Below are 27109 nucleotides of genomic sequence, written 5' to 3' on the forward strand. Positions count from 1 at the left end.
TCGCGTGGCCCTGTGATTGTGTTCCCGCTACAGCCTTCTTTGTTATATTCCACACTTTCAGATGATTTCCCCCAAACGATAATGCTGCCGTTATTCGCTGCGCAGTGAATAACAGGGAAGATATCAGCGCCGGTGTTCAGTCGCCATCCCGACTCCGTTTTTTGTGGACTTGTGCGAGGCGCCGATTGCGATTTTGAACACTGCCAACACAGCAAAATGTTTACATTATTTTTCACGTGACAAAGAGGGGGAATTTCAAGTAATTTTGTGTAATATTTACGCCGGCTATCGTCACTGACATCACGGCCAAGGGCACTTTATTTCGTGGTTTAGCAGCGCGCATCCGAAGTGTCACTCAGGAAGCCCGAGTGCACTCGGCGTAAGTGCACTTAAATAGGCACGTTTGACAGAGGTATAATACTATAAAATATTTTCTTTAATTCCTACCTCCCCATAAAACCCTCAAAGCGGTATCTTCTTTTCTTTCGTTTTCGCAGGTGTATCCAGTAACTTGCAGAAAGCCTCATGGGAGATGTACCGCCGCTACGGACCCATCGTAGCCGAGGAGAACCCCGGTCGGGGGGTCCTGGTGCACCTCTTCTGCGCTGACGACATTCGAACAATGTATCAGCATGAAGGCAAAGTGCCTTACCGGACCGGTTTGCGACCATTCAAGGCCTACCACAGGGCGAAACCCGAGAACTTCCCAAACGTTGGAATTCTGAATATGTGCGTACTTTTATGTTCACTCGTTACTGCTCTAAATTACACCTAGGATCAATCTGACATGGAAGGCGCAATGGGGGCTCAATCTGCACTAGAGATGGTGCTGGTCACGCTTACCTCAAAACTATCAAAAGGAAACCTCCAATGCACACCTGCTATGTGTATTTTGAATTATGTATGTCTTTGTTTCATGACCCAGTAGAGCTCTAGAAGACTATACTCGGTGACAACTTAAGAACGGCACCGGAAGTTGCCGCTGTGCCTTATCACCGTAGCCGGATGTTTCTCCACGCGGCGCAAGTAGGGCGTTACTGGGAATATTTTGAACATGGCGTGAGCCGTTCCCGTGATTTTTTGGACTTAATATGCTTATAAATGACTCCAGCGACGACAAACAAACTGCGTGAGACAAGGCAGACGATATCACGCTTTCATAGCAAACCCCTTTCAAAACGCGCGCGCACTGATGTCACGGGTCCGGCGCTATGGCGGAGTGATACACTACATGAGGTGGTGCCCTTCTTAAGTTGTAACCGAGTATAGTTTGTAAAACTCGAGAAAGAAGAGAAGACATCCGGCTCCCTTGGAAGCCTTCTCGGGATTTACTTTAGTGACGTCACATTGGTTGATAATGTAGATTGATGCTATTCCAGCATTCACCATTTATATCTGTATTAATTTTATGATGATCGAATTTACATTGTTCATGAACGAACACCTTTACACATAAACGCACTCCCATCCTGTAAGAGTGTACCGAGCGACCTTAAAAAAGTGCGCCGGGGCTGGTGTCACCAAATCGGCAACAAACATGGTGCAAAGACGACAGAATTCTTAAGCTGTCATTTCTTGCAAGAATAATGCCTGTATGCTAGAAAAAAAACGTGAACACGGCTTGTACACTGGACTTTGTCTACTGTCCCCTTGAGATACTCTCAAGAAAACGTACGTGGTCGTCGTGCTGTCACTACTTGCCAGTCATGACTGGTAGCGGGCACAAGGTTTGCAGGCACAGTTTTGGGAAGCACGTACCCCTCTCCACCAGTATTTCTAACAAAAAATTGGCTGCGTATCTGCTCCTTTCGTTGCAAATGTCGTCAAAAGACGATAGTCTTTGTATACATTTGGCAAGGAAATGACCCCCTTTGCTTTCCCGCTCACCTTTCATGCTGTTCCTGTACCGTCGCGCTCATCCAAAGGTAAACACACTAAAGGTTTCCCCAAGGCGATTTGAATTTACCGCGTTCCACTGCTACAGGCCGGGTTCCTCGATGCCAGCGCTGCAGCACGGCGGAGACGCGCGTGAATGGAGGCGGCCGACTACAAGGTTTATAGAACCGCGTGGCCGTGCTCCACGTGCGTTCCAAGCAGAACGCGGAACCTAGCTAGTGGAACCTTTCGTTGCTGTTGCTGCGTGATTTTTCATATGCCGCCAGGAGGCGGCGGTTTTCTTCAGTAGATGTAGTATATCATTTTTTATCGAAAAACCAAGCATCCATGAATTTTTAATAAAGGAACACTGTAAATATCCTTTGTGTACTAATTACCTGTCTTATATTTGCGTAATGTCTTGTTCTTGTTCAAGAAAGTTGACAAGTATGTACATATAAACCTGGCTTAGACGTTTGCATTTGGCTGTGAGTATATAAGACTATAGCGCAGTAAGCATTTGACTTTGGCAGGGTGGCTGAATCGAGTTACAGACAGACAGACGGACAGACAGACATACAGACAGACAGACATACAGACAGACCAAAATTTCTGGGTTTAAGTAGCACAAGAAAGACTATCGTCTAAACGAATGCCAGTACGTTCATCTGTTAAATCTTTCTTCTTTAAACTTCATAGCGGCACGCTTCCGGTAAAACCCTGGCTGCAGGAAAAAGGACTATATGTACACCCATGGACACTTAACTGTAGACTATGCCAAAAGCTGGAAACAATTGAGCACATGTTTCTGGACTGTTGGGATGCGGTGTTTCACTGGGACATCCTCCAACGAACCCTGAAAAAAGACTTACCATTAACGCCTTATGGCATTCGCTTTTTGCCCGTAAACAATGATGGAGGCGTGCCCTATGATATGTTCATGGCACTTAGTCTGCATTCTTTGTGGAAAACTCGCATGGCGGTTCAAAATGCCGAAGAGGATGCTCGCACAGTGCGAGAGTACTTCATTGAAAGCGTTGCTTATATAAGAGAAGTTTATCGAGTCATGCCGGAAGAGCCTGAGTGGTTACCCATTCTGGATGTTCTAGTGCAATTTAAGATGTTTTAAGCCACTCCCTTCAGTCGATTGGTGGCTGGAGCTAGTAATTTGTGTACTGAACAGTGCGTGTTGTGTTGTCGCCAAGCAGGCAATAAATAAAAAAAAAAGCCTTTAAAAACTTTGCACCACACCAAATTGTTGGTCAGGACCTAACTCCTGTGGTCGGCATAGGACACCGGGAAAACAGAGGTTTCAAATTCCTGAAAAAACGTTGGTTACTTCACAGAAAAACGACTATCCCTCTCAAACAGGTGTACGCACGACAACTGTTTACAGCTTTAGTGGGTAGTTAAACGATCGTGAAATCATATGGCGCAGCAACCTTGCGTCAAAACTGTTTCATATATTTCTAAAAGTTCGAAGTAAGGTTTAGGAATCAGAACTTTGGCCAGAACTTCAGACAAATGGTCATTTATCTATTTATCTAAAAATAAAGAAATAACTAAAGAAATAAAAAATAAATAGGTAAATAAATAAATAATTAAAAACAAATAAATAAAGGAAGGAAGCTCCCACTAACGCGTAAGACTTGAAGGTAGCGAATCTGTACGCAACCTTCACGACCATCACGACGGATTAAGTCCACGATCGCAGCCGATTTGCTTTTGAAGCGTAAGCTACACTGGCCGAGGTTGAGCATTTTCGCGTGGACCTTGAAGGGTGGTTCTGTGCAAGCGCGAGGAGCATTGGTTTCGATTGGATTGGATCGGATCAGATTGGCTTGGCTTGGCTTGGCTTGGCTTGGCTTGGCTTGGGTTGGCTTGGATTGGATTAAAATGGATTGCGGGAATGGATTTGGAAACGCAATCCATTTGGAGTACGGGTGTGTAGAGAATTGGGTCTGCACATTCGCCGGTCTGCGCATTCAAGAGGAGTGACGTCACAGCCGCGGCAGACGCACTGGTGCCGGCGCGTGCCCAGCTGTGCGCCTCCGTTTCGCAGTAGCCAAGTCTGACGCTGCGCCGGAGCCACTTGATAGCCGTTTCGCGTGGCTCCTGAAGAGCCGTGCTGCGCATGCGCGAGGAGCAGTGACTGGATTGGACTGGACTAAACTGGAGTGGATTGAATTGGATTGGATTGGATTGGATTGGATTGGATTGGATTGGAAATCGTTTTAGCAGCAGTAAGCATGATAATCAGCTGATCATAGACAACCAGGAAACCTAAGAATACCCAGCTGAACCTTAGCTCATGCTACGTATATCCTGGCATAGCCGAGCTAAGCCACTGCTAATTTTTTCTTCGCCCCCGCAACGACCTGTACTCCACCATTGTTGCCGTAAGTGTGAGATTCTTTCATTTTTCGGGATGTGATAATCATTGGACATCACCTTGGTAGGGCACACTCTATGACGTGTCTTTCTCGTTCCGAACAAGTGTTGCCACGGTTACGGTGAACGCTGGAGTTTTTTTTTTTTTTTTTTTGCCAGTCTTGGCCGGTCTTCCTAAGTGGGTATGCGTGGCTTGACAAACATGTGCTGGAGACACTGGGCGGTCGCCGAGAGGCCCGAACTCGCGTGGGTGCGCTCGGCAGTTTCTCGGTATTTTTAACTGCGGACACGAAAAATTACGATTTCCTAAACAGCTTCGCTGTTAAAATAAATACATAAATAAAAATTAATGTCGTCGATAACGTGGGCTGGAAATTGGCGGAACACGGTGAAGTATAGTTACTGTGTGTGTTCTTAATACTCGCCGCAGCGCATGACCGCCTGCAAGCGTTTCTTCTTTTTATAAGGGGCACTTTGACTGAATTTTATAAGAGTTTTGTCAGTATTAACTTGGTAATTGTATACGGCACTGCAATTAAGTTCATTCTGTGTGGGATGGCATTAAAATTTCGGCGCATTATGTGAAAGTTGGCCCACAGTGTTATATTAGTGTGCTTCACCAAATGAATGCACGAACTGTTGCGCGTAAGCTTTTGGTTGGTAACTGGCGTTCGTTTTCGCATTTATAACTAACCTGAATTTGTAACTGTATACAGGTCGCGGTTGTCGTAACTTGTGGAACTGGTTTACTGGGGTAACTATGTATGGCAAGTCGTGGAGAATGAAGCCCAACAGTAACACAAGGAATACTGTAAGATTAAGACGATAGTGAGCGACCATGGTTCTACAAAATATCAAAACAGCTTTAACCGAAACATAGACAGTGTTTTCGATATTCAATATGATCAGGTAGAATCGTGACAGAAGAACGGAAAGTTGGGCTAGTTGGTATGTGTTCATCTTGGTGGAAACAAAAGCGCCCAAAAAACAGGGACGAAGGAAGACGTGCTGTCTACGTCTTCCTTCGTCCCTGTTTTTTGAGCGCTTTTGTTTCCACCAAGATGAACACATACCAACTAGCCCAACTTTCCGTTCTTCTGTTACAATCACATTTTATTTTTAATGCATAAAAAACCCGCCGCGGTAGTTCAGTGGCCAAGGTGTTGTGCTGCTGAGCAAAAGGACCCGGGTTCGATCCCGCTGTGGCCGCTGTGGCTGCTTTTCAGATGAAGAAGAAAAGCGGAAATTTCTGTGTGTCGACATTTCGGCGCACGTTAAGATGGCCAAATGGTCCCCTCCACTACGGCGCGCCTCATAGCACGGGTGTAACTTCGGTGGTTTGAACCCCACAATGAATCGGTCAATCAATCAATCATAATGCATAAAACGCGCGGCTTGTTTATCAAAGAGGCAACACGCAATGAAGCGGCGAAACCTGGGAGGATACGGGCGTCCGCCGCAATAACGCATCAGTCCGAGTTTCTGTTTATTATTTTTTTTTTGATCGCAAGGTGCGGTCAATATGAACGCACTGGCCATGGCGATGGTGTGCGGGATGCCACCTGTGTCACCAAGCTTGCGAGAAATAGTAGTCGCAGGAAATGCTCACAAGGGTGTGTTGTGCTTAAGCGTGAGCCAAAAAGTGTACTTGCAGGTGGCCAATCTGGAGTAACCTCTGGACTGCGCCACACTGAAGAAAGCAAGGGGATGGCGTTGATAGTTATACTGATTTTATTGCTGGAGTAGGTGGTTCGTGCCTTAATAATTGAGGTAGCTACATATCGTCTGATCCACGATGAGGGGAATTTTAAAAAGTGGGATAATTATTAGCCATCTTCTCAAGTACAATGTCCAGTCTATTCGCCAATTCATAATCACTGTTGCTTTCTGGAAGTTTAGTACTAGCCCTCGGCACTAGCCGAGGGCTAGTATTAGACTTCGGTAGCACTAGTATTAGCACTAGTACTAGCCCTCGGGAGTTTAGTACTAGCCCTGGGAGTTTAGTACTAGCCCACTTATAGCAAACCAGGTTTCAACGAAATAGCGGCTATAACGAACAAATATTTGTTTCGCGTTACCATTTGTATACGTATATTTTGTGTCCAGGTATAGTGAAAAGCGGATATAACGAAGTGATTTCAGTTTCGCGATGTGGTTGTTATAAGCGGGCTCGACTGTATTAGATTTCCGGGCGCGAAGAAAGCTAATATCGCAGTCGCGTCGAAAACCAATGCATTTAGCAGACAATAGTATTTTACGTTTTATTGGACATTGCATCATATCTAACGAACAGTTCGAATTTTTCGTCATGTGGCTCATAACTGCGTCTCGAAGACAGTCATTATACCATAACCGAGGCTGTAGTTGTCACTACTATGTAGTCACTACTATGTAGTTGTCACTACTATGTAGGTGTCAGTACTATGTGGAAGTTTCCTGGATTATAAGGCTCCTTCCGAAGCAGTGTCCACAGATTCAGGATGGAAGTAGATACATGCAAAATTAGAGATATTTATTAAGTCGCGGGGCTGTATGGGCGAGCCAAGACCCTCTAATATAAATGACAAGAAGTGCAGTAGAGGAGAAATTGCTTTCCTCTGGGAATGGTTCGAGGATATTACGCCAGCCGTTCTGCCCTGTGTTCTTCGACGCAATGTGCTCTGATCCCTCATCATCTAATTAGGTTCATCCCAGTCGACAATGTCAAGAAAAATTTCTGTAGTCTGTCGTATTTTCGCGTGTCGTATTCTTGTCGTATTCTTGTCGTGTCGTGATTCTGGTGTTCTGTCGGGTGTCGTATTCCTGTCCTGATTTTTATGTTCCGTTGTCCCGAATTCCGGTCTTGTGATTCTGATGTTCTATCGGCAGTTGCATTTGCTTTGAATGTTATTGCCGACTGGGAAGAATAGTGTAAATGGCAGTCCTGTTGAAACTGCAGGAACGTTTGTCGTTGAGAGAATTGACTTTGTCGTTATGAAAGAAATGTGTGTCGTAACCACAGATGGCCTTGTCGTAACAACGGGACTTCTGTTGTCACAACAAATTTTTTTTGTGGTATGACAGGAATTCTTGTTAGGTTTTGGCTGCATTCCTGTTGTGAATTTAGACTGGGATCGCTCTCGCAACAACTCGACAGACTCCAACTTGTGGTATATAAGAGCTAGTTCCTGTAAAAGCTGTGCTCAACTATCAGCTTGCATAGGTCATTTGCTCTGATCTTGTAACAAGCGTGGCTTACCGAATACTGAGATCGTTGAAAAACACTTTTAGGAATCGTTAAAACAAGGTTTATCAGCTGCTTCGCTTTCTGGAGTGAAGGAACAATGTGCGCTTGCGAACTACGCCCACAGCATTTTTTTTTTCACAAATGTGCAATGGAGATGTTCAACGTGCTTTAACACCAAGAATTTGTGCACCCATGTATTTTCAACATTTCAGCCAGGGTGAAGAATGGCGCCGACTTCGGGGAGCGCTTCAGGCGGCCACCATGCGACCAAAGACAGTTCAGGCTTACGCCAGCGCACTGGCGAAAATAGCGGATGATACCGTTGCTCTTATTGCTGCTCTGAGAGATGAAAAAGGTGAAGTGGACGACTGCGACGAGATCATGCAGAGGTGGTCTCTTCAAGGTGAGCACGTTTTAGCCTGTACTGTTTTTCTAAAGGCAGAAAAATAGCCATATGGCATTGCTTCACTGCCACACGAAGGCCCGATGCCAGTCTATCATTGTACTGACTCCTGTGTACTTAAACTTCGTATAGTTATGTATGGTATACCGGAGTTTATTCCTTTTGATGAATTCAGTGTTTTCACCACACTGTTTTTTTTTCTAGGAATCACAAATGCTTCATTGTGCAAAAAAATTGTTCGGGAAATGTGTTTACTTCGGTGGCGGGAAACTAAAGGGACAAGGAACCGATTTTTGTGGAGTGCACGACATCGAGCTCATGTGAAAGCCAGCGTTTTATATAGTGAGGTAACCGCAAGAAATTTTCAAATAAACAGGCAGAAATACTTTCAATTTGACACTAAACTTTCTGAAGCCTGAAAGGTGGCACCATGTATTGTCAAAACGTGAGATGACCGTACGTGTCCTAGCAACACCGTCGGTTTCAATGCGTGATTCAAAAACCACGTAAAGGAGTAGGAAAGACTGCAAATCATTGCTGTTTTTTAGCGGGGATACAGCTTTAAATACCTCTTTTCATCTCACGTTCAGTTAAAAATATGTTGCCGCACGGCTAATTAACTGTCATGGTGGCCAGCATTTCTTTTGACAGGCCACGTATAGCTTGTAGATCTAAAAATTCCGATTTCGAAAGTTCTAGGGTGCTATCAGCAAAAACGTTTCGGGTTGAAGTGTTTTACCTGATGGCCCTCCGTTTCAGATAGTAAAAATATACTCGACAAAATTCGGTTGTCTCTCCCTTTCGTTAGGAAATGGAGTGCTCTTTTGTGAACAATAGGAACGACAAAAAGACCAACCAGGCTAGGGAGAAATGCATTACTTTTTTTACAGAACGCCATCGGTATCGCTAAGAAAGCTTTCGCTTTAAAATTAAGACTCAGCAACACACCCTAATGTGAAGGAAGAGTTGACGTAGTGCTGTGCTCCCTGGTAATTTTGTCAGTGCAATATGTGTTGCCAAAAAAGCTTGCGCTTGTACGTTTCCAGCGGCCGTTGCCGTGGCGCTGAACAGACGGCTGGGCCTGCTGCAACACCCTCTGCCAAAGGACTCGGACGGAAGCGTGATCCTGCGCTCCACCGGGCGTCTCATGGGCATCGTGGACGATCTTATGGTCAAGGTGCCTTACAGTCACCACTTCACCGTCCCCACCGCGCAACGAATGAAGCCCATCGCCGACGCAGTTGTGACGTAAGGGCTTCTTATTCTTCGCTCCTATTTTGTGTTTTCACAGCGGAGCTCTTAAAGCTTGGTTCAGTGGTGTTAGCAAAAAATACCAAGAAAAAAATCCGGGCCATCTCCGCTAACGGTAGACCTGGGGAGGTTCGAAGCATGCAGTGTATAAGTGTATTCAAAAACTGTAAGTCTGTCTCTTGCCACACCGCGCGCGCTTATTGTGCGCCGGAGAAGCGCCGTCGGGAGGAGTGATCGAGCGCTTCCTGAGGCGATCGCGCCCTCTCTTGCGTTGAACCGGATTTAAGCATTTCGAATGTCCCATCTGCCCCATTTTGGGGTAGTGGCGCGGGTCAACGCGAGTGCCAGCGCCTCGCCCTGGGGGGTCGTCCTCGGTGATAAACGAGTTCCCGCCACCAGACAAGTGAGCCTTCTCTTGCATCAACCGGCCACGCGACCAGAAGAGGCCCAGCATCGATAGCCAATGGGTACTTGAGTGTAATACAAACTATATATATCCACAAACAGCCTCTGCTTGTGCCTAACGATTGCTGAAGAGCAAAGACCGTTTTTCAAATCGTTAGATGATTTTAGTTCATTTTGAACCAGTTTTATCTGTTATACACTTTTGAAAGCAAAGCTTTCTACTTCTACCAGCCAACGGTTCCTTCGTGGCGTGCGGGACAAGAAACTCCCAACGCGGCTGAGGAGGGGGAGGGCGGTTTTCACTCACGGAGCAGAGTGTAGATGGCGCGGCGAATGGTTACCCAACGTTACCCGCCGCGGTGGCTCAGTGGCTAAGGCGTTGCGCTGCTGAGCACGAGGTCGCGGGTTCGATTTCCTGCTGCGGCGGCCGCTTTTCTGATGGAGGCGAAAAGCAAAAACGCCCGTGTGTACGAGATTTCGGCGCACGTTAAAGATCCCCAGGTGGTCAAAATTAATCCGGAGCCCTCCACTACGGCGCGCCTCATCGCCTGCTTTGCGTCGGCGCGTTAAACCCTACAACCAATCGTTACCCAGCGTTCCTCGCGCGCTGCTCACAACGACGGGCGCGTCGGTGGGATCGCTTTGCCGTTTGCTTTAGCGATGGTTATTTTGCGCCTGTTTTGGCGCAGCTTCGCCGTCATTGCGCGCTTCCTTCGCCCGGCTTGATTAACTTGTTCGACAGCACCTCCTCGTTAACCCGGAACAGATGGAATCAAGTGGTACGTTAAGGATTGGTTTGCAGGGCGGAAAAACAAAATGTACAAAGCACAGACAGACATCTGGTCGCTAGAGAAGCGCTACTTTTTGCGCACTTCTTGCCACGAATGGTACTCCGTTTTCTGAATTGGTGAATACCGCTTCGGTTGTGTTTTAAGAGGTATTACAAAACGCGAAAGGAGCAACTGGTTCTGATAAATAGCGATTAGTAAAGTTTCCACAGCTTTCTCGCCATTCTCAAAGATACTAAACAAACTACTTTAAATTGGTATAAATGGGAATTACTCAGCTCAATTGTTTCGTTGTCTGCGCTTGTGTCTCGCGGTGGTGTAGCCCTGAGCTAGCACATTAGGATGGCTGGGTTCCGCTGTCTCACCCTTCGAAAGACGCTCCTCTCCGTTTTCTTTCTGCTGACGCGCGGCAAGGCTACAGCGGCGGCGTCCGCAGCTCGGGCTCGGCCTTGGCCGACGCTGCTGCGTTCGGGACACCGCCCCCGCGAATTCCAGGTAACGGCTGGCAGAATCTCTGGTTTCACTCTTTGTGGAGCCACGTGTGTGAATTGAAGTGACGTCGCATGAGCAATTGTTCTGTGTGTCGTTTAAAGCTTTGCTTTCAAACCACCTCTACAGCGTGGATTGGAGCCAGTTTTTTTGGTAGGAGTTACGTTCTGGCGCCAGGCGTTGGAAAACGAGTGTCCTGGTGTTTTAGTACCGTGACTACTTGAGACTACGACGACAGGAGACGCCGACAGCCCGAGCCCCTAAGGGGCTTCGTCCCTAAAACTGCGCCACCTATAAAGGGTGCACCCCCGCACATACGGTATTTTATCACTGCAGCCGGCTTTCGCGCCTCATCAAGTGTGAGCACAAAGGGCATATGCGTATGCGTGCCCCTTACTATGCCATTTTAACGGTGATAACCTTTCTTAGGCTACAACTAATTAACCACTGAGTGTTAACTGCGCAAACGTAGCTATTAGTGCTCCTTCCACTAATGCAATTCATGTTTGTTGCTCAAATAAAATATTCGTTGACATTTTCTTGAGAAAAGAGTCCAGTGCATAAAATACGAACACGAACCTTCTGGCTCGCCTGGTCACATGGTTCGCTTGCACTTCAGCGAGCGCACAGACAGCCCAACAGGCATTGAGGGACCAAGCTCAGGCGAAGCGGCCCTTTCACCCTCGCCTAGTCATGTGGTGCCGCAGTGTCGAAGCCCCGAGCTTAAGCGAATGGGCCGGAACTCAGAGCAAGGTTTCACGCAGTTTTTATTCATTCTATACTCTACTTGTGTCTATTCTATTTCGGCTCAGATAAATTTGACTTACCAAGAACAGGCAAAAAATTTCAACGTGTGCATAAACTAAGCGATGCATGTATGTACATAAGCAAAACTCCGGTGCAGTTCAAGCATTTTCTATGAACACCGGACGGTTATCCAGCTTAACGCTACCTCGGTAGGTGGCTTTAAGGCGAGGGCACCGGTGTACAAGGCACGGCAGGCAGCGCATGAAGTAACCCATAGTCTCCGGAAAGGTACCAAGCTTTTGCACAGCTAATTATTTATTGAACATCTGATGTGGATACCTTAACAAAATCACAGAACCGGGTACATTGATATGAAGTATCCATAAATTAAGCAGGAAACCATAGCAATAAAAAGCAAACAATCGAATAAAAATACAAATAAAACACTGTGAAAGGGCAATAAATTATGTTGTTTTACAAGCATTACAGAAAAGAAGGCCTGCAGTCAGCGGGGAAACAGGAGGAACTAGGGGAAGGGCGTTCAGTCCTTAGGAACGCCGTCTTGAAGAGGACGTCGTAAAGACGCCGTCCTCAAGAAGTCCCAAATTTACAAATAATCTATACCACGGCTAAATTGTTCGGTGTACGTCGCTTTTTGTGGCGTAAAAATTGATAATGTTGCGAACAGAATCGTGTGACAGCGATGTAGGGTAAGTGTGGGCTGTGGTGTCGTGTATGCAGGAGTGAATGTACGAAAATGGGAAGATTTGGGACGGTGCCAAATTGGGTGGTTGAGATCGGCTGTGACGACTATAATGGTGATTAAAAGTTCATGGGGCGGGGGTTCTGTTGATAATACCATTTTGTAATCGTCTCTGGCGTAGTATCGGTGTGGGTGAATAACTTGCCTAGGAGGGCTTGCTGTGGTCGGGTTCGATTAGGAAATGCGCTGAGCTGGTCTGGAGCCATGACATCCATGAGGCGTAGTTTCAGTTTTTTGTATTCACGTACGTGCGAGACGTAAGGTTATCATTGGGCAGTTACATCAGGGGTTGTCTAAGGACGGAGGCGCGCGGGGGGCCATCAGAGGCTTTAGAAGGACCTGTTGTGCAGCCACTTGACAGTGCTTAATTGTTTTCTAATGGCGGCTGGTTCACGACCGGTGGTTCAGTCAACGCGTACCTGACGGCCTGATCTTTGTAGTGCAGTTATTTAATGAATATTTTGGTGAACTGAAGGGTGAGTGTACCTTGGGCGGTAAAGCACTTGGAGAGGCACATTGGGGTCAGTTATATGCAGTTTTATTTTCTTCTTGCCTTTTTATCTTATTTTTCACACGAAACTAAATCTGTTTCCTTTATTAACTAGTGATTTGTTCGCATTTATTTAACATTACTGAAAAGTTATATGTCAACGATTGCCGTTTTTTTAATTACAACGCAAATACGGTGCAGATTATACATCTGTGTTTTCGGTCTGCGCATCGCTGGTTGTTTGTGCTGCAAACATTATACGAATTTTACCGAATTTGCCACAGCAACAAAAAAGTAAATGGTGCATCAGCAGTCGCAATTTTTACATATGATCGAGACGAACAACGTTGACGGTTAAAAGGATTTTTTTCTGGTGGACTTGATTTAAAGCGTCCCGAAGGAACTTATCAATAGCTTTTGACCTTCTAGAAACCTATTTTTGTTCATCTTTGTCGCTGTCGGCAAAACGAGGTTAACATAATTTAGTAGTGACAGGAATAAGGCGCAATACTTCTAGTTAACCGTTCATTTTTTATTCATTCTTACCCTCAGGACCATTTGGTATTACAGAGAGGACTGGTTCCAGACAGAACAAAACAAATTGTGCATTATGTACGATACAAAAATTATTCTGCTTTGTTGGTTCAGGAGATTTTTAATTAAATAGTGAGTGGTCTTTGTGGTAGCCCTCAGTGCAGGAAGGTGGTTCCATCCAAAAGATGTACGGGGTATTTACGACAGGAAAAAACTGTTTGTGTTGACATGATGGCACTCCTATTTGCGAACATGATCTTATCCAGCTGATGTATGCTGTGGAGGCGGAATGGATAATGAAATACTTTATGAAACGGGTTGACGCGAATTATTTTACATCAATATGCCAAAGATTGCAGGTGAATACTAGATTTAGCTGCTGTTATGTTTACTGTTTGACAATAGCTACAAAGTATGAAACGTACGGAGTTGTGTTGAATCGTTGTGTTGAATGTATTAGGTTGTTTTGCGCTGGATTCCAACACAGGCACCATTTTCCAATTAGTGATTTTTATAAGAGAAGTTTAATTGAAGAAGGGGATTTAGCGAAAGAACGGAGCGAAATAACCTGACTTCCCGTTGTTATTATTGATTACAAAATTATGGTGTACCTGGCCAACCCAAGATAATCCAGAAGCCACCGACCGGTCAGATGAAAAAAGACAATACTAAAAGCAGTGTCGTTTTGGCACACTTCCTCATCAGAAACTGCAAGTTCTGGTACAGGTCGTGATGGTGCTGTTTGCATCTGTCTACCATATGCAATCTTTTGTGTTGTTGTGTAAGGAGTTGCTCTATAGAACACCAGATAGCCATCGACGCCTTAGACCTAATCTCTTCCTTGACCAGGTAGTTCCGTGATTGCTTTAGTCAAAGTTTTAAAAAAGCGTTCTGCTACACCGCTTTCCTCAAGCACAAGTGGTGTTATTCTGTGATATGCAAAGCTATACCCTGCAGAAAACGGGTTAAAGTCTGCTGATCACTTTTCACATGGTGCGCGACACCAATTTGTGCAAATAATTGGCGCAACACACTAATTTTTGAGCTTGCATTTGTTGACGTCCCGACTTCGACCACGGGGAGGCGGGAGTAATCATCAGTGAGTTTCAGGAGGTGCTTGCCATTGGGAAATGGACAGCAAATCATGCTCAAATTTGCCCAAAGCCTTTTCTGCTTTTCTGAAGTGTAATTGGTTCCACAGGATCGCACTGGGAGCTTGGTGTTAAGGATGGACATGGGATGATGCCTCGTACTGCCTGCTCCCCAGACAACACAAACACATCCTGAGCACATCCCGAGGACGTTCTATTGAGGACATCATGATGTCCTCAGTATGTCCTCTTCTGATACTCAATTGGTACTGAAAAGGTCCTATTGTCCGGCCTCAGCACATCCTCAGAACATCCTCAAGATGCAGCCAAGGATGATTACAGTACATTCGCAGGACTACTGTACGACGTCAGGACATTTTGAGGACTACTTTCTAGCCATGCTTTTTTTGCTAGGTGTTATGCACAGGGTGTTCGAGAAAGGAGGGGCCTGGGCTTGATACTGCCATCCCCGAGGTATTTGTGCAATTGACTCTTTGCCAAGGTATGTCACTTTGTGTACCCCTGGAATCTCCGCTGGGTACAGCCTTTATGTGTAGCATTAATCTAAAACCAGTACTGCCCAAGCCTCCTCGTTATGACACAAGTATGCAAAATATGCTGGAGATAATGATTTATTGCACAAGCAAATGCATCGTAGTGCAATGTGAGGCGACGCATGCTGTGAATCGTCACCGGAGTCCACTGGAGAGCCTAGTAGTCACTGGAGTCCAACTGCCCCAACGACCCTAGAAAAATGATACAAGCAGAACAAATTAGCAAAGCATATACACAAGAATTTTCTCTGAACTGGACCCCACCATTTTGTAATTAATGATGATCCAGCTTCTGGGCATTTCTTGGGGACTACGGGGCGAGCAGACGATAGCGCAATCACACCCTGTTGCGCTGTGGCGTCCTTGGTTATCAGACATCCCAGCGGCATCGAAACTCTGTCTCACTTATTCGGTATGTCAACAGCGTGAACTTTAACAGTGCTTAAGGGGAACGTTTAAAGCGACGGGGAGCAGCCAGCTTTGCCCATTAATTCCGTTCTCAACCCGCTAAGGCGGCAAGCGTGCACCCTACGTGTGCTGTCGTGATGGGGGTTGCCTGTGAGGATATGTTTTGCTGTGCCAGCAGGACGAATGCCCAACGTTTTATCACCAATTGACATTTACTTTCTTCATTGTGGGCAGGTTTCCGTCATTGACTTAACTTGGCAATGCACAGCAGCCACCCGTCCGGGCGTCATTACACCGTTGTTCGCTGAACAAACTATCGGCATAAGCGCAAAGTGCTCACACAAGAAACGTGTTAAGTGCACCATGACAAAAGAAGTGTCTGCTTGTGTGGAGTGTATTCACTTCACAAATTTCCTGCATCCCTCGAGAGCCGCCGTGAATGGGTCGTCGTGCTGAATCGGAAAGTGTTCGAACCTAGCAAATTTGTGAGAGAAGGCACGGTCCTACGCTGCTTTGTAAGCACTGTTTATTTACTGTCATGCTAAATCCTTATCGCATGTGTCTGTGCTCTGGAGGTATTCTCTGTTCATTTCATCCACGGGAAAGTGGTAAAAATCAACCCTACATCTTTGCTGCAGCTAGGGTACGCGAAAACGGCGAGCTGAAAGCGAAATAGGAGTGTCGCGGTGGCGAAGCATGCCCGGTCGTTTCGGTAAATCGCTAAAACGCAAAACCTCTTTAAACGTGCAATAAGTGTTTAGCATGAGGGTGAATAAACAGTGCTCCCAAAGTAGAGTACAACGGTATTTACTCTCACAAATTTGCTACTTTTGAAGTCTTTCCGCTTCAGCACGACCCATTCGCGGCGGGACTCGAGGGGTGCAGGAAATTTGTGCAGCAAATAGACTCCCCACACGCCGACACTTTCTTTGCTGTGGTGCAATTCACACGTTTCTTGTATGAGCACTTTGCACTTACGCGGATTGTTGGTGCAGCCAACAATGGCATAATGACGCTCAGACGGATAGCTTCTGTACATTTCCAAGTAAAGGCAATGACTGCAACCTGCCCTGAATGAAGAAAAAATAAATATCAATTGGTGATAAAAGGTCGGGTGTACGACCTGCTGGTGCGGCAAAATGTAGCCTCACAGGCAACTCCCATCAAGACAAAGCGTGCGTAGGGGGGCACGCTAGCTTAGTGGGTTGAGAACGTAATTAATGGGCAAAGCTGATAGCTGTCCAACGCTTCAAACGTCCCCCTTTAGGCACTGTTAAACTTCACGCTGCTAACATACCGAATAAGTGACACTTACCAATTTTCCATGCTGCTGGGACGTCTGATAACCACGCACGGTACGGCCCAACAGTGTGTGTGACTGCGGCGTCGTCTGTTGGCCCCGCAGTCCCCAAGAAATGCTCGCCAGGTGGTGCATCGGTCGCCAGAAAATGGCCAACCCGGCAAAATTCTTGTCGATAAAAAATGAGAGCATTTCGTTGCATTATTACAGACTTTGACAACCTGACTAAAATGCTAAAAAATTTGCTTACCCAGCTGCACGGCTATATTTTCAAAGTTCTAAAGGGGAAGTATTGCCGGTCATGGTGCAGTGCCTTCCAAGGTGTGCTGAATGAGTAGTAGCCATTATTTAATTACCTTTACCCAATTAGCTTAGAATGCAGAATGCATAGACCACGCTCCAAATGTTTCTCTAAAATTTTAAGCTATTTTCTTCCCAAGGTATTGACAGTTCCCTTTCCCTCACACCATCCTCCATGCCAATTAGATCTATCAACATACTCGCAATTCACAGGTGGGCTAAATTTAAATTTAAGTGGATCGCTATTCCTGAACCTGTTAAGCAAAAAGTCGATACTGACCGTGAAGTGTATTACAATAACATTTTAGAAGCTTCAGGTAGCATGAAAACCGGTAGCATGAAAACCCATCACTGAGCAGGCAGCAGCTGTTCCTTGCAACAACTCCAAGAACCACAATTCTGGGACCCATCACTTTCTTAAACTGTGGGTCCTGATAGGGAGCAACAAGTGGTCCAGAATCATGTGCGATGGACAAACAAGGGCACCTTGTAGGCTTTTGAGGTTTTTCAGATTTATATCCTTTTCCGCCAACCTACAGCACAGTTGCACTAGGGGATACTGGGGCTTACGCACCACCCTCTTTAGTGTCGACATGGTTCTCAAATGGAAACGCACTCCATGCGTCCAAGGGGCCCAAATGCTCAACATCAGATGCCAAATTGCACAATCCATGCACACTGTGCGTGACATTGTGCTCACCATAGGCAGCAGCAAAGCCCTTAACAAAATACCTCAAAAGTCTATTTGCATACAGCACATCGCATGCCGGCGTACAAGATGTTGTAAGGATTAGGATAACCACATGGAAAGTGAGAAAGTTCTGGTACAAGTTTTCAGGTAATGCTGTGGAAAGGACTACAGGCCCTTCGTACAGCAAACAAAGCATAGTTCAGCAGCTTTCGAGTGATCCAGTTCTGGAAGACTTCGTAGCCTCCTATTGAAGTCACACGGAACAAATTCGGCTAATTCAAAGTTTCCTTCTGAAACCTCATTGGTTACAAGTGTCCACAGGTTTTGTCGTGGCTCCCGAAACCACAGAGCAAGTAGTTTGCGCATAACACCAAGACAAACATGTTGCATGTAATCAAGGGGAACGTTCTCAATAAGGTCTATAGGTATACCCGCGTGCTGTTCTTCCTGTGCCTTGTCATGAAAGCTCTGATCTGTGCGTAACTCCTGTCTGATATCTGGGTAACACACCCTGTTCTCATGTTTGCCTTTCACAATGCACTTTGAGCCGCAGAAGAAGTCTGGATGGCCTTTTGTGCACAAAACAAATGCTTTAGCAGGAGCATCACATACTAATGCATGCAGCATCATAAAAAATGGGTTTGTGATCTAACAGTTATGCCATCACCAAACAACACTTTCATTTCATCAACAAAACCTGACAGCGAATCATTCGTGTCACTGGGCTTGCTACGGCCGAAGAAGCACTCACATCAAATAGCTCCTTCTCAACATTGTTCACATGGCCAAAAGTGACCCAAAAGGTAGTTCTCGTGCTTTTACATATTTCTAGGCCGTCTATATTGAAGGAAAGGCTGAGTTCTGCAGGGAGCTCTGGACAATCCTGAAGTATTTTGCAGTCCTGCTTTTACACTGAAGTGCTGGTACAGTTGAAAGCTTTATTACAGTAAACACGGAAGCGAATGCCGCTCAATACATGCAGAGCGCTCTGGTGAGAGGATGGCGTGCTCTCACAGTTTGCGCGATTGGCGGATGCACTCCCTGAAACGCCTTATCGCATGCCTGCCTGCTGCATCAGTTAGTCACGGAGGATGACATTTTTTTATCACCCAATTAGGAAGCGAAAAGAAAACGTTTTAATCCATTCGCGCCGTTTCGCGCTTGATAAAAAGCCCTTCATCGGCACATGTATTCTCTGGAATCATGCCCAGGTATCTAACGTAGCTACTGCAGCAGCGCAATCAACCGTTGCCAGGGGGTGGATCCGCCAAATGTACGAGCTGCGACAGTTCGCCATCCCATCACTAGACCTCTCTGCATGTACTGAGCGACACACGCTCCCGTGTTTACTGTACAGGGTGTTGCGACGATAATTGGAACACTTTAAAAAATTTTCCTGAGGTAACCACCACTCTGTTCGCACTGAAACTTGCCACGAAGGTCGCATTTTGTGGTCTATTTTGTTTTATACCGGGAACAACGACGGTACTTACCTTTGTATTCTGAAAATAAATAAAAACAATTTTAGCCTACGGCAAACTGGCGGCTGATTTGGACGTGCGAGCCAGCGCAAGTTGATGTTGGAACGACGGAACCACCGGGGGCATGCAGAGCGAAACGCACGTTTGGGATTCAAGGTAGGAAGGAGCCAAATGGAGCAGCAGACGATCAGAAAATGCAACTAGGAATGAACTAGCAGACGATCAGAAAACCCTGTTTTCGGGCTCGCACGTCCAAATCAGCGCCATTTTTTTACAGGTGAAAATCGTTTTTATTTATTTTCAGAATAAACAGGTAAGTACCCTCGTTGTTCACGGTGTCAAACAAAATAGACCACAAAATGCGACCTTCGTGTGAAGTTCGAGAGCGAACCGAGTGGCGGTTCGCTCAAGAAAAATTTTTAAAGTGTTCCAATTATCGTTGCAACTCGGTATAAAGCTTTCGAGTGTACTTTCCCCCTAAACGTTGCGAAGTACCATTGGACCTTGGTGTGTGCAGCAGGGCTCTTCCAGATGATGGCAGTGATGAAAAACACGTGTGGCTGCGCAACACACCAAGCAGTGATGTAACTGCGGCAAGGGTGGATTTAGAGTTTACCGCCCTCTCCTGCAGTTTGTGCCGAAACGCCAACGTGGTGTCTCCATCGTCTTCGTTAACAAAACTGTGGTCTGACAACTCGTCATCTCCGCTGGACAGGGGCCACGCAACGCGACTCTCGATGTGGCGGCGGTTTATTACAGACACAGCAGTATGTCACGAACTTTGCTGCTGGTGGTTGCTCGGACTGGGATTACGCCCACAACTCGAGCGTGTGCTAGCATCTAATTAAGTTGCTTCTAAACAGAGCCCACGTTGTTGCGATGTCAACGGCTTGGGCACAAAGTCGATTTGCGCGCTGCCAACTAACGCGGAAAATGCATCGACGTGGCGCTTCCGTTCCCGCCTGAGCTGCCGCTCGCTGCTTTCTGACATTTGGAATCCAGTAAAATTATACAGAGAGCTCACGTTTGTTATTTGCACCCACGACAGGTACTTACCTCCGTGCGTGGCGGCCATCTTTCTCAAGCCGACTGGCTCGTCTTCAACTTTCAACTTGGCTTGACTAGAATAAGTACTTGCGCATGGTGGCCAGCAACAAAATAGAAGTGCTGAAAAATTGTTTCACACAGAACACATGCACGTACTGAACATTTTCTCTTTTGCATCATTTTTAATTTTAAAATTTGCAGAAGATGTTTGTATTCTTCTGAATGTTGAAAAGGTACCCAGCCAGTAAATTAGAAGCGCTATTTTTTTACCTGTATTTCAAACAATCAATGTGGACGAGAACGCTAATCACTATCTGTGTGAAATACCTGCACGTGAAAACTATATTAGCGAGCGTTCCCATTCTTCTAGAGACCAAAATTAGCACATCCTGAGAAAGTCCTCAAATAAACGTTTATAGGACACCAAGCGCACTGACGTACTGAGGATCTCCTGAGGACATAGCAAAATCAGTGAGGACGTTTGGACCTTTTGAGGACGTCCTGAGGACCTTGTGTGTTGTCTGGGTCAACTAATTTGTTCATGCTTGGGAACTAAGCGCAGGTGCGGAGCAGTTGACTGGTTTTTACAATGCTCATGTCTCTCTTATGGGCAATCTCCACTGCACGATGATGTAGGCCGGCTTGTAGCAGAAGTGGTGTGCACCCTAGGATGAGTCCGTCTGGTGACAATGCAAGTTCTGGTTCCATGTTTTTGTACAGTTTGTGCTGTATCACTCCTGGTACCCTCAGCTTGGATGGCTTCCCTTAGTTGACAGTAGGTAGAATCACCATCAGTGAGCCAGGAGAGATTAGATGTTATATGGACTCCTAAATACTTATAGCTGTTGATGGTGGTATTCATGGGAGCTCTGACCAGCAATGCTAAAACATGGCTGTTACTGCCCAGAGATTCTTGCAGAGGTGTATAACGCCAGCATCCCAGCTCAGGTTAACGTGCACTCCTAGTATCGTATGTTCAGGGACGAATTTTAAAATAGACCCATAAGCGAAAAGTTCACATTCTTTAAACACAAACAGGAATTTCTCGGCGCTATGGTAAAACTAAAAGCTATAACATTTGTAATAGCAAACGTTTTTAAGACTACGTGACAAGAGAAAGCCATAACGATTGGCTAAAATGCGTAATACTAAATTTCGCGAAGCCGCCCAGAGAATACGTGTTAGGAGATTTATGTGCGTGGGCTGGTGTGCCATACAAAATAAATAGGCGGAAAAAGACGAGAACAGACGAAAACAGGTAGAACGGATAGGCGCCAACTTCCAAGTAGTTTATTCGGAAGAAACAGTGGTTTTTTCACATGGCGAAATAATTGTTTCACAGATATTTCATGAGTTTTTTTCTAGGGCATTATAAAAAGTAATCTTGTCGGCGATGTAATCACTGCCAGTATCTAGCTTCCTAGTCTGTTACCACAACGGGCAAGAAAATTGGCGCCACGGAGGTATAGACGGACATTGCATTGCTTACAATGTTCAGCCGAATGCCGGTCAGTATTGATATTTACGGCCCAGCTGTGCACTTGAACAAATTCGTTTCGCTGCCAGCGTGTCAGTACCATTCGGAATAGGCATGGTATCACAGCATTTAGTGGATCCTGCTAAAAATTAGGGTAAGCCACAGCTAGAGGCAGACAGGCGGCAGTTTTGAATGGTTGACATTACTATGGGGGCAGGGTTGTAGTTAGCATTTGCTAAGTACAGTACAGCAGTGATACTTCAAGAGACATTTCCACGGCTTTGCGTTTCCTGTGTACACTCTTACAAGTGTATTCAACACTGCAAGTGTTCGTAGTGATCCTTTCTGGGATTTCTTTTATTTTCGCAGACGATTGCTTAAGATTTTTGACGACACTGTCTCATCATCCACTCGACAAAACAAAAGTAGCGGGCACTGCGCCATTCTTCAACAACTTCTGGACGATGGAAAGCTCAGCATGGATGAAGTGTTTACCTTCGTTAACGACTACGTGGCTTCCGGCACACACACGGTAAGAACTGAACGTTCTCCGAAGCGGAGCTTTCTGCAATAATATGTAAAGCACACAGCGAGTAGAAAAAACTGCTGCGTATGTCTTTTACGTGACGTGTGTATAACAACGCTTAGTTAAATTGACTGGACTAGGTGCAATTCCAAATTACTCGGATAGTCCATGCATCTTTGCTTTAGCAAGAAACTGTTGTGAAAGTTTGACCTTTATTGTGTTAAGTGCGCAAAACATTGGTGAATGCATGCTTTCAGAGATTTAAAAGTTGCCCAAATATGTTCTTGGCACACTACACCTCACAATAGGTGACTGATATGATCAATCGTCGGTGGTGTAAATGTGATCAATTTATAGTGCCCAAGGTTAACTGACACAAGACGCAACCAAAATGGCACACACAGCTGAGAGATAACCACGGCACCTCAAACAAAGAAAAGGGCCAGGAATAGTGCTCCAATAAGGAAGCACCGTGGGTCGATAGGACCACTCAACCAGGAAACGCCGCGCCCGACGACCCAACCAACTAAAAGCCCCTAATAGGAGAAAGACCAGAAGTGGAAGCTCTCGGAGGACAGGCCAGGCCGACAGGAGGGACTAAGCGGGAGGCGCTCCAGGACGAACGATCCAGTCACAAGCACCGAGGTTCCGGGACCCGTAGACGCGGCACAATTAGGCCTGAGCAGGAGTGGGCTGGCAGCGCAACGGGCGTGCTCCTCCTCAACATATGCATACCCTTTTCAGCGCCTTACCAAGACACAAGCCAACAAAATCGAAACAGCCATCAGAAAATGCATCCGCATAGAAATGGGAGTGCCTCTCTACGCTCCCACAGCATTAATTAATGACGCTGCCCTCCACAACACGCTTGAAGAAAAAGCCTCAGTTTATCATGAAGCTCAGCACCACCGACTAACAACTTCAATGCAAGGGCGGGAGATTCTTCGCGCCCTCGGGTATCCCACCGACCACCTCCCACCCATCACTCCCTCGCCGCCACCCTGGGAAAGCATACCAAGAATCACTGTGCTACCCATACCAAAACACATGAGTCAAGCCACAGATCAAGAACGTAGAGCATCGCGCGCTCAACATCTGCCCGAACCAATCCATGACACCTACTACACGGACGCCCGTTTTGTGGACCATACAACGACTACGGCATCGGTTGGCCCCTGCACAGCTCACGTACGGCATCACGTCAACGTCCCCTCGCCCACAGCTGCAGAGACTCAAGCCATCGCAGAAGCCATTACACTTCACCAGCATCGGACCGCCCACATTACAGTCCGCACGGACAGTCAGGGAGCACTTCGAAGCTTCGCCTCGAATGACATTCCATCCCCTGTCCACACTAGCCTGACAACATATATGCACGCGCATCCCCACCTACACGTTTTCCTCGAATGGATCCCTGGCCACCAAGGCATAGAGGGTAATGAACGAGCTCACGCTCTGGCCCGCGACGCTCATTTCCCGGGCAGCCCTCAGCCGTGGCCTGAGGAATACAATCCAAAAGAGGATAGAGCAATGCACCATAAAAGGCGCCGCGAACATCTCGGCAACCTCCGCAAAGCAAGAATGGTACTTCCCTCCCCATCTAAATTTATGTCACGGAGACACGCTACATATATTAGACAGGCGCAGACATTGTCCCTCCCCTGTGATCTGTTCCTCCACTACATACAAAAGTCACCAGGCCGTCCGCACTGTCAGGTATGCGGTGGCTATCCGGACAATGAACATACATATTGGCGCTGTGTACGGGCGACCTCGTCTTCCACATTTCTTTCGACCAACCCCTTCCCCCCTGATATTCCCTACTCGTGGTCTAGCTGGGCCGCTCCCCCTGAAAACCTACGGGCAGCCCTGTGGTCCCTCTTGGCTGCCCACATTGAAACGCTTTGTGCACCTCCGCCAAGCCCACCACCGTCGGAGGACCGTGGAACACCCCCTTCCTCCGTGGACTGATAACTCCGCGGCTCGGACTTGAGCTGCCTAATAAAGTTTCATCTCTCTCTCTCTCTCTCCTCAACGAACCGTCAACCATCGCTTTCACATCCTCGGCAGCACTTTCCTCTTTTCTAGCTGATATCCAGCTGCCCCATCCACGTACCTTTCGCCGGCTGCCAAATCTCCCACTATGAGCCGCCTCGGCCGTCAGCCATCGCTTCAACCAGCTGAATCCGCCGGTCAGTGCACCGGTAAATCCAGCGTTGACTACGAAATGTGAGCTACAAGCCGAAAGGATGACATCGGACATCATGCCGACAACCCAGAAGAAGCCAGTGACAACATCAGAAAATTAACAGCACCCCACACGCAAATTGCGCTCATCCCGGTAGGCTACGTCTCTAAGAACTGTGGTCAGAAGAGTGTTTAGAACTGTCTGTTACACACGCTGCGGTGGCTCAGTGGCCATAGCGCTGTGCTGCTCTGCCGAAATACGTGGGTTCGATCCCGTCCGCGGTGGCCGCTTTTCTGATGGAGGCGAAAGGCGGAAACGCCCGCGTGTCGATATTTCGGTGCACGTTAAAAATCCACAGTTGATCGAATTTAGACTGGAGCCCTCCACTAGGTGCCACGTAGCCCAAGTATAGCTTCGGCGTGTTAAGCCCCACAATCAATCAATCAATCAATCAATCAATCAATCAATCAATCAATCAATCAATCAATCAATCAATCAATCACTAGCTTATGCTCATTACACACCACAACCAATCAATTAGTCAATCAATCAGAACTGTCTGTTACGACTTGCACACCAAGACACTGCGACTTGACTTGACTTGACTTGACTTGAGCTGAATAAACTTTTATTTAGGCCCAATCCAAATCAGTGTCTAGGGGCGGACCAGTGGGGGAGTCGAGATCCTGGCTCTGGATAACAACAAAATAACTGTCGAGCCTGCCTAGATATTTTATTCAGTCCGTGCCTTGCTTGACGTGCAGGAAAAAATGACTCGTACCAGAAGCATGGGGTAAAGCTGGCACAAGCGGTACATAACAAAAGTGTCAAACAGCCCAAAATATATTTACATTAGAAATACCTTGAAATCATGATAAACTGTCCGTAGTGGCTTTCTAACCACTTCTTAAGGCGGACGTGGCTTACCTGGATAGATGGACATTGTGTGTAGAGCACCGTCTGCTTTCTCATGTGGTAACATGGCTTGTGGCTTCAACACAGGAAAATGCGTCAGAATGAAGGTGGTCACAAAACAATTTACATTCCACTCCGTGAAGTTTATATTCAACGAAGGTGTAAAGTAACACACAAAAAATTTACGGAAGAAGCTCGTCAATACACTGAACCAATTGATTAATTCGTGTTCAAAATGCACGCACTACCGGCTTTGGGGGGGCTTTTATTTGCGCCACTTGGTTCGCTTACAACTTCGGATAGATGTTTTGCGAAAGTTAGGTTTACATAGCACCTATCTGCAGTGGATGGTGGATGTGAATAATTGTGGCACTATTTATTTATTCATTTATTCATTTATTTATTTATTTATTTATTTATTTATTTATTTATTTATTTATTTATTTATTTATTTATTTATTTATTTATTTATTTATTTATTTATTTATTTATTTATTTATTTATTTATTTCAGCATACTGCAGGCCCTTCAGGGCCCATTCAGGAGTGGTTACAATGAATGCAAGTTTGATTTTAAACGAGTACTGACACGAAATTTCAAAGTTGAGATGACTATCTAAAATGCTTTCTTTTTATCGGGAGATATCTCTCAGCAAGTTTCAACAGCAACCGTTCGGCGTAGCATAATTTAAATTTATTTTAATCTCCGCCCACATGAGAAAACGCAGAGCGGGACGACATGACATCACCTGCTACTTGCTCCAAACTCTCGACGTCGGGGCTCCCATGACGAAGCGGACGCGCTGGCTGTGGTTGACGCGCGCTGCTCCGGCGTGTGTACACGTCATGGTTTTGGAACTGACGTCATGCTGCCCGGGCGCTTAAGGACGGTGAAGACCTCGGCCGGTCTGGGCGCACGCGCGAGCGAGCGCGCGCGCGTGCGTCTAGAGCGGCAACGGTACGGCAAGAATGGTGACGTCACGTGATACCACCTGTCATGGCGGCCGCTCGGCGTTGGTTTTGTCGAAACTGAAACTGACACGAATAAACGACGCTGTAAATGAAAGTTTACGCTGCGCTAGACCATCTAATGTGTCATTATATAATTAGTGGGCTGGTAAGCACGCATAGCAGTGAAAAAAACGTAACACGAAAATTTCGTGTGAGTACTCCTTTGAAGATAACATAGGTATTTAAAAGGCAAGAGAAAAGAAAAATGAGGAATACACATGAACAGAAGCATGCTATACAGTGCCAACTTTTAGTGCACAAAGAGAAATTATATAAACACTAAATATGCAATATTTGCTTTTTATCACGCGTTAAAATTCTAGGTCATAAATAGCTCTGACGAAGCACTCTGCAGATGTGCTGTTGACGGCGTGCGCCGGCAGTTCCCCAGTGCGATGGCTGATGGAAATAAAGAGTACTTATGTGTGTTTATGGTGCTATTAAGTTGCGTGACAGTCTTATTATGATTTGTGCGCGAAGAATGCCTGAAGGAAGCTTGGCGGTAGCTCGCTCGGGGTATTTTATAATGGTCGTGGCACAGAAGATGCAGGAACTTTAATACGGATATCATTCTGCAGTCTGACAGAGTTCTGAGGTCTGCCCGTTTTCGTTGACCGGTAACATTAGTAAACAGGGAGTAGTCGGAGAAGATAAAACGCAAAGCCAAGTTCTGTAAACGTACAACTTTGTATATAAATATTTTTGGTGGGGGTTCCATATTATGTCGGCGTACTCTAGAGTTGGCTTAAGAAATTTATT

General features: G+C 46.1%; 1 protein-coding gene across 1 annotated transcript in view; it reads left to right on the top strand.

Annotated features, from left to right (window-relative positions):
• The first annotated feature begins 516 nt into the window (after positions 1-516).
• LOC144143236 (putative cytochrome P450 301a1, mitochondrial) overlaps positions 517-27109 on the top strand; it is a 34950-nt gene continuing 8357 nt past the window's right edge. Inside the window, exons 1-3 of the mRNA XM_077675020.1 lie at positions 517-729; positions 7705-7895; positions 8942-9072. Coding sequence (XP_077531146.1) covers positions 533-729; positions 7705-7895; positions 8942-9072 — 519 coding nt within the window. The 5' untranslated portion in view covers positions 517-532. The remainder of the gene's footprint in view (positions 730-7704; positions 7896-8941; positions 9073-27109) is intronic.

Source organism: Haemaphysalis longicornis, unplaced genomic scaffold, assembly GCF_048455015.1.
Source record: "Haemaphysalis longicornis isolate Haplotype H1 unplaced genomic scaffold, Haemaphysalis longicornis Haplotype H1 scaffold_6, whole genome shotgun sequence".
Lineage (NCBI taxonomy): Eukaryota > Metazoa > Arthropoda > Arachnida > Ixodida > Ixodidae > Haemaphysalis > Haemaphysalis longicornis.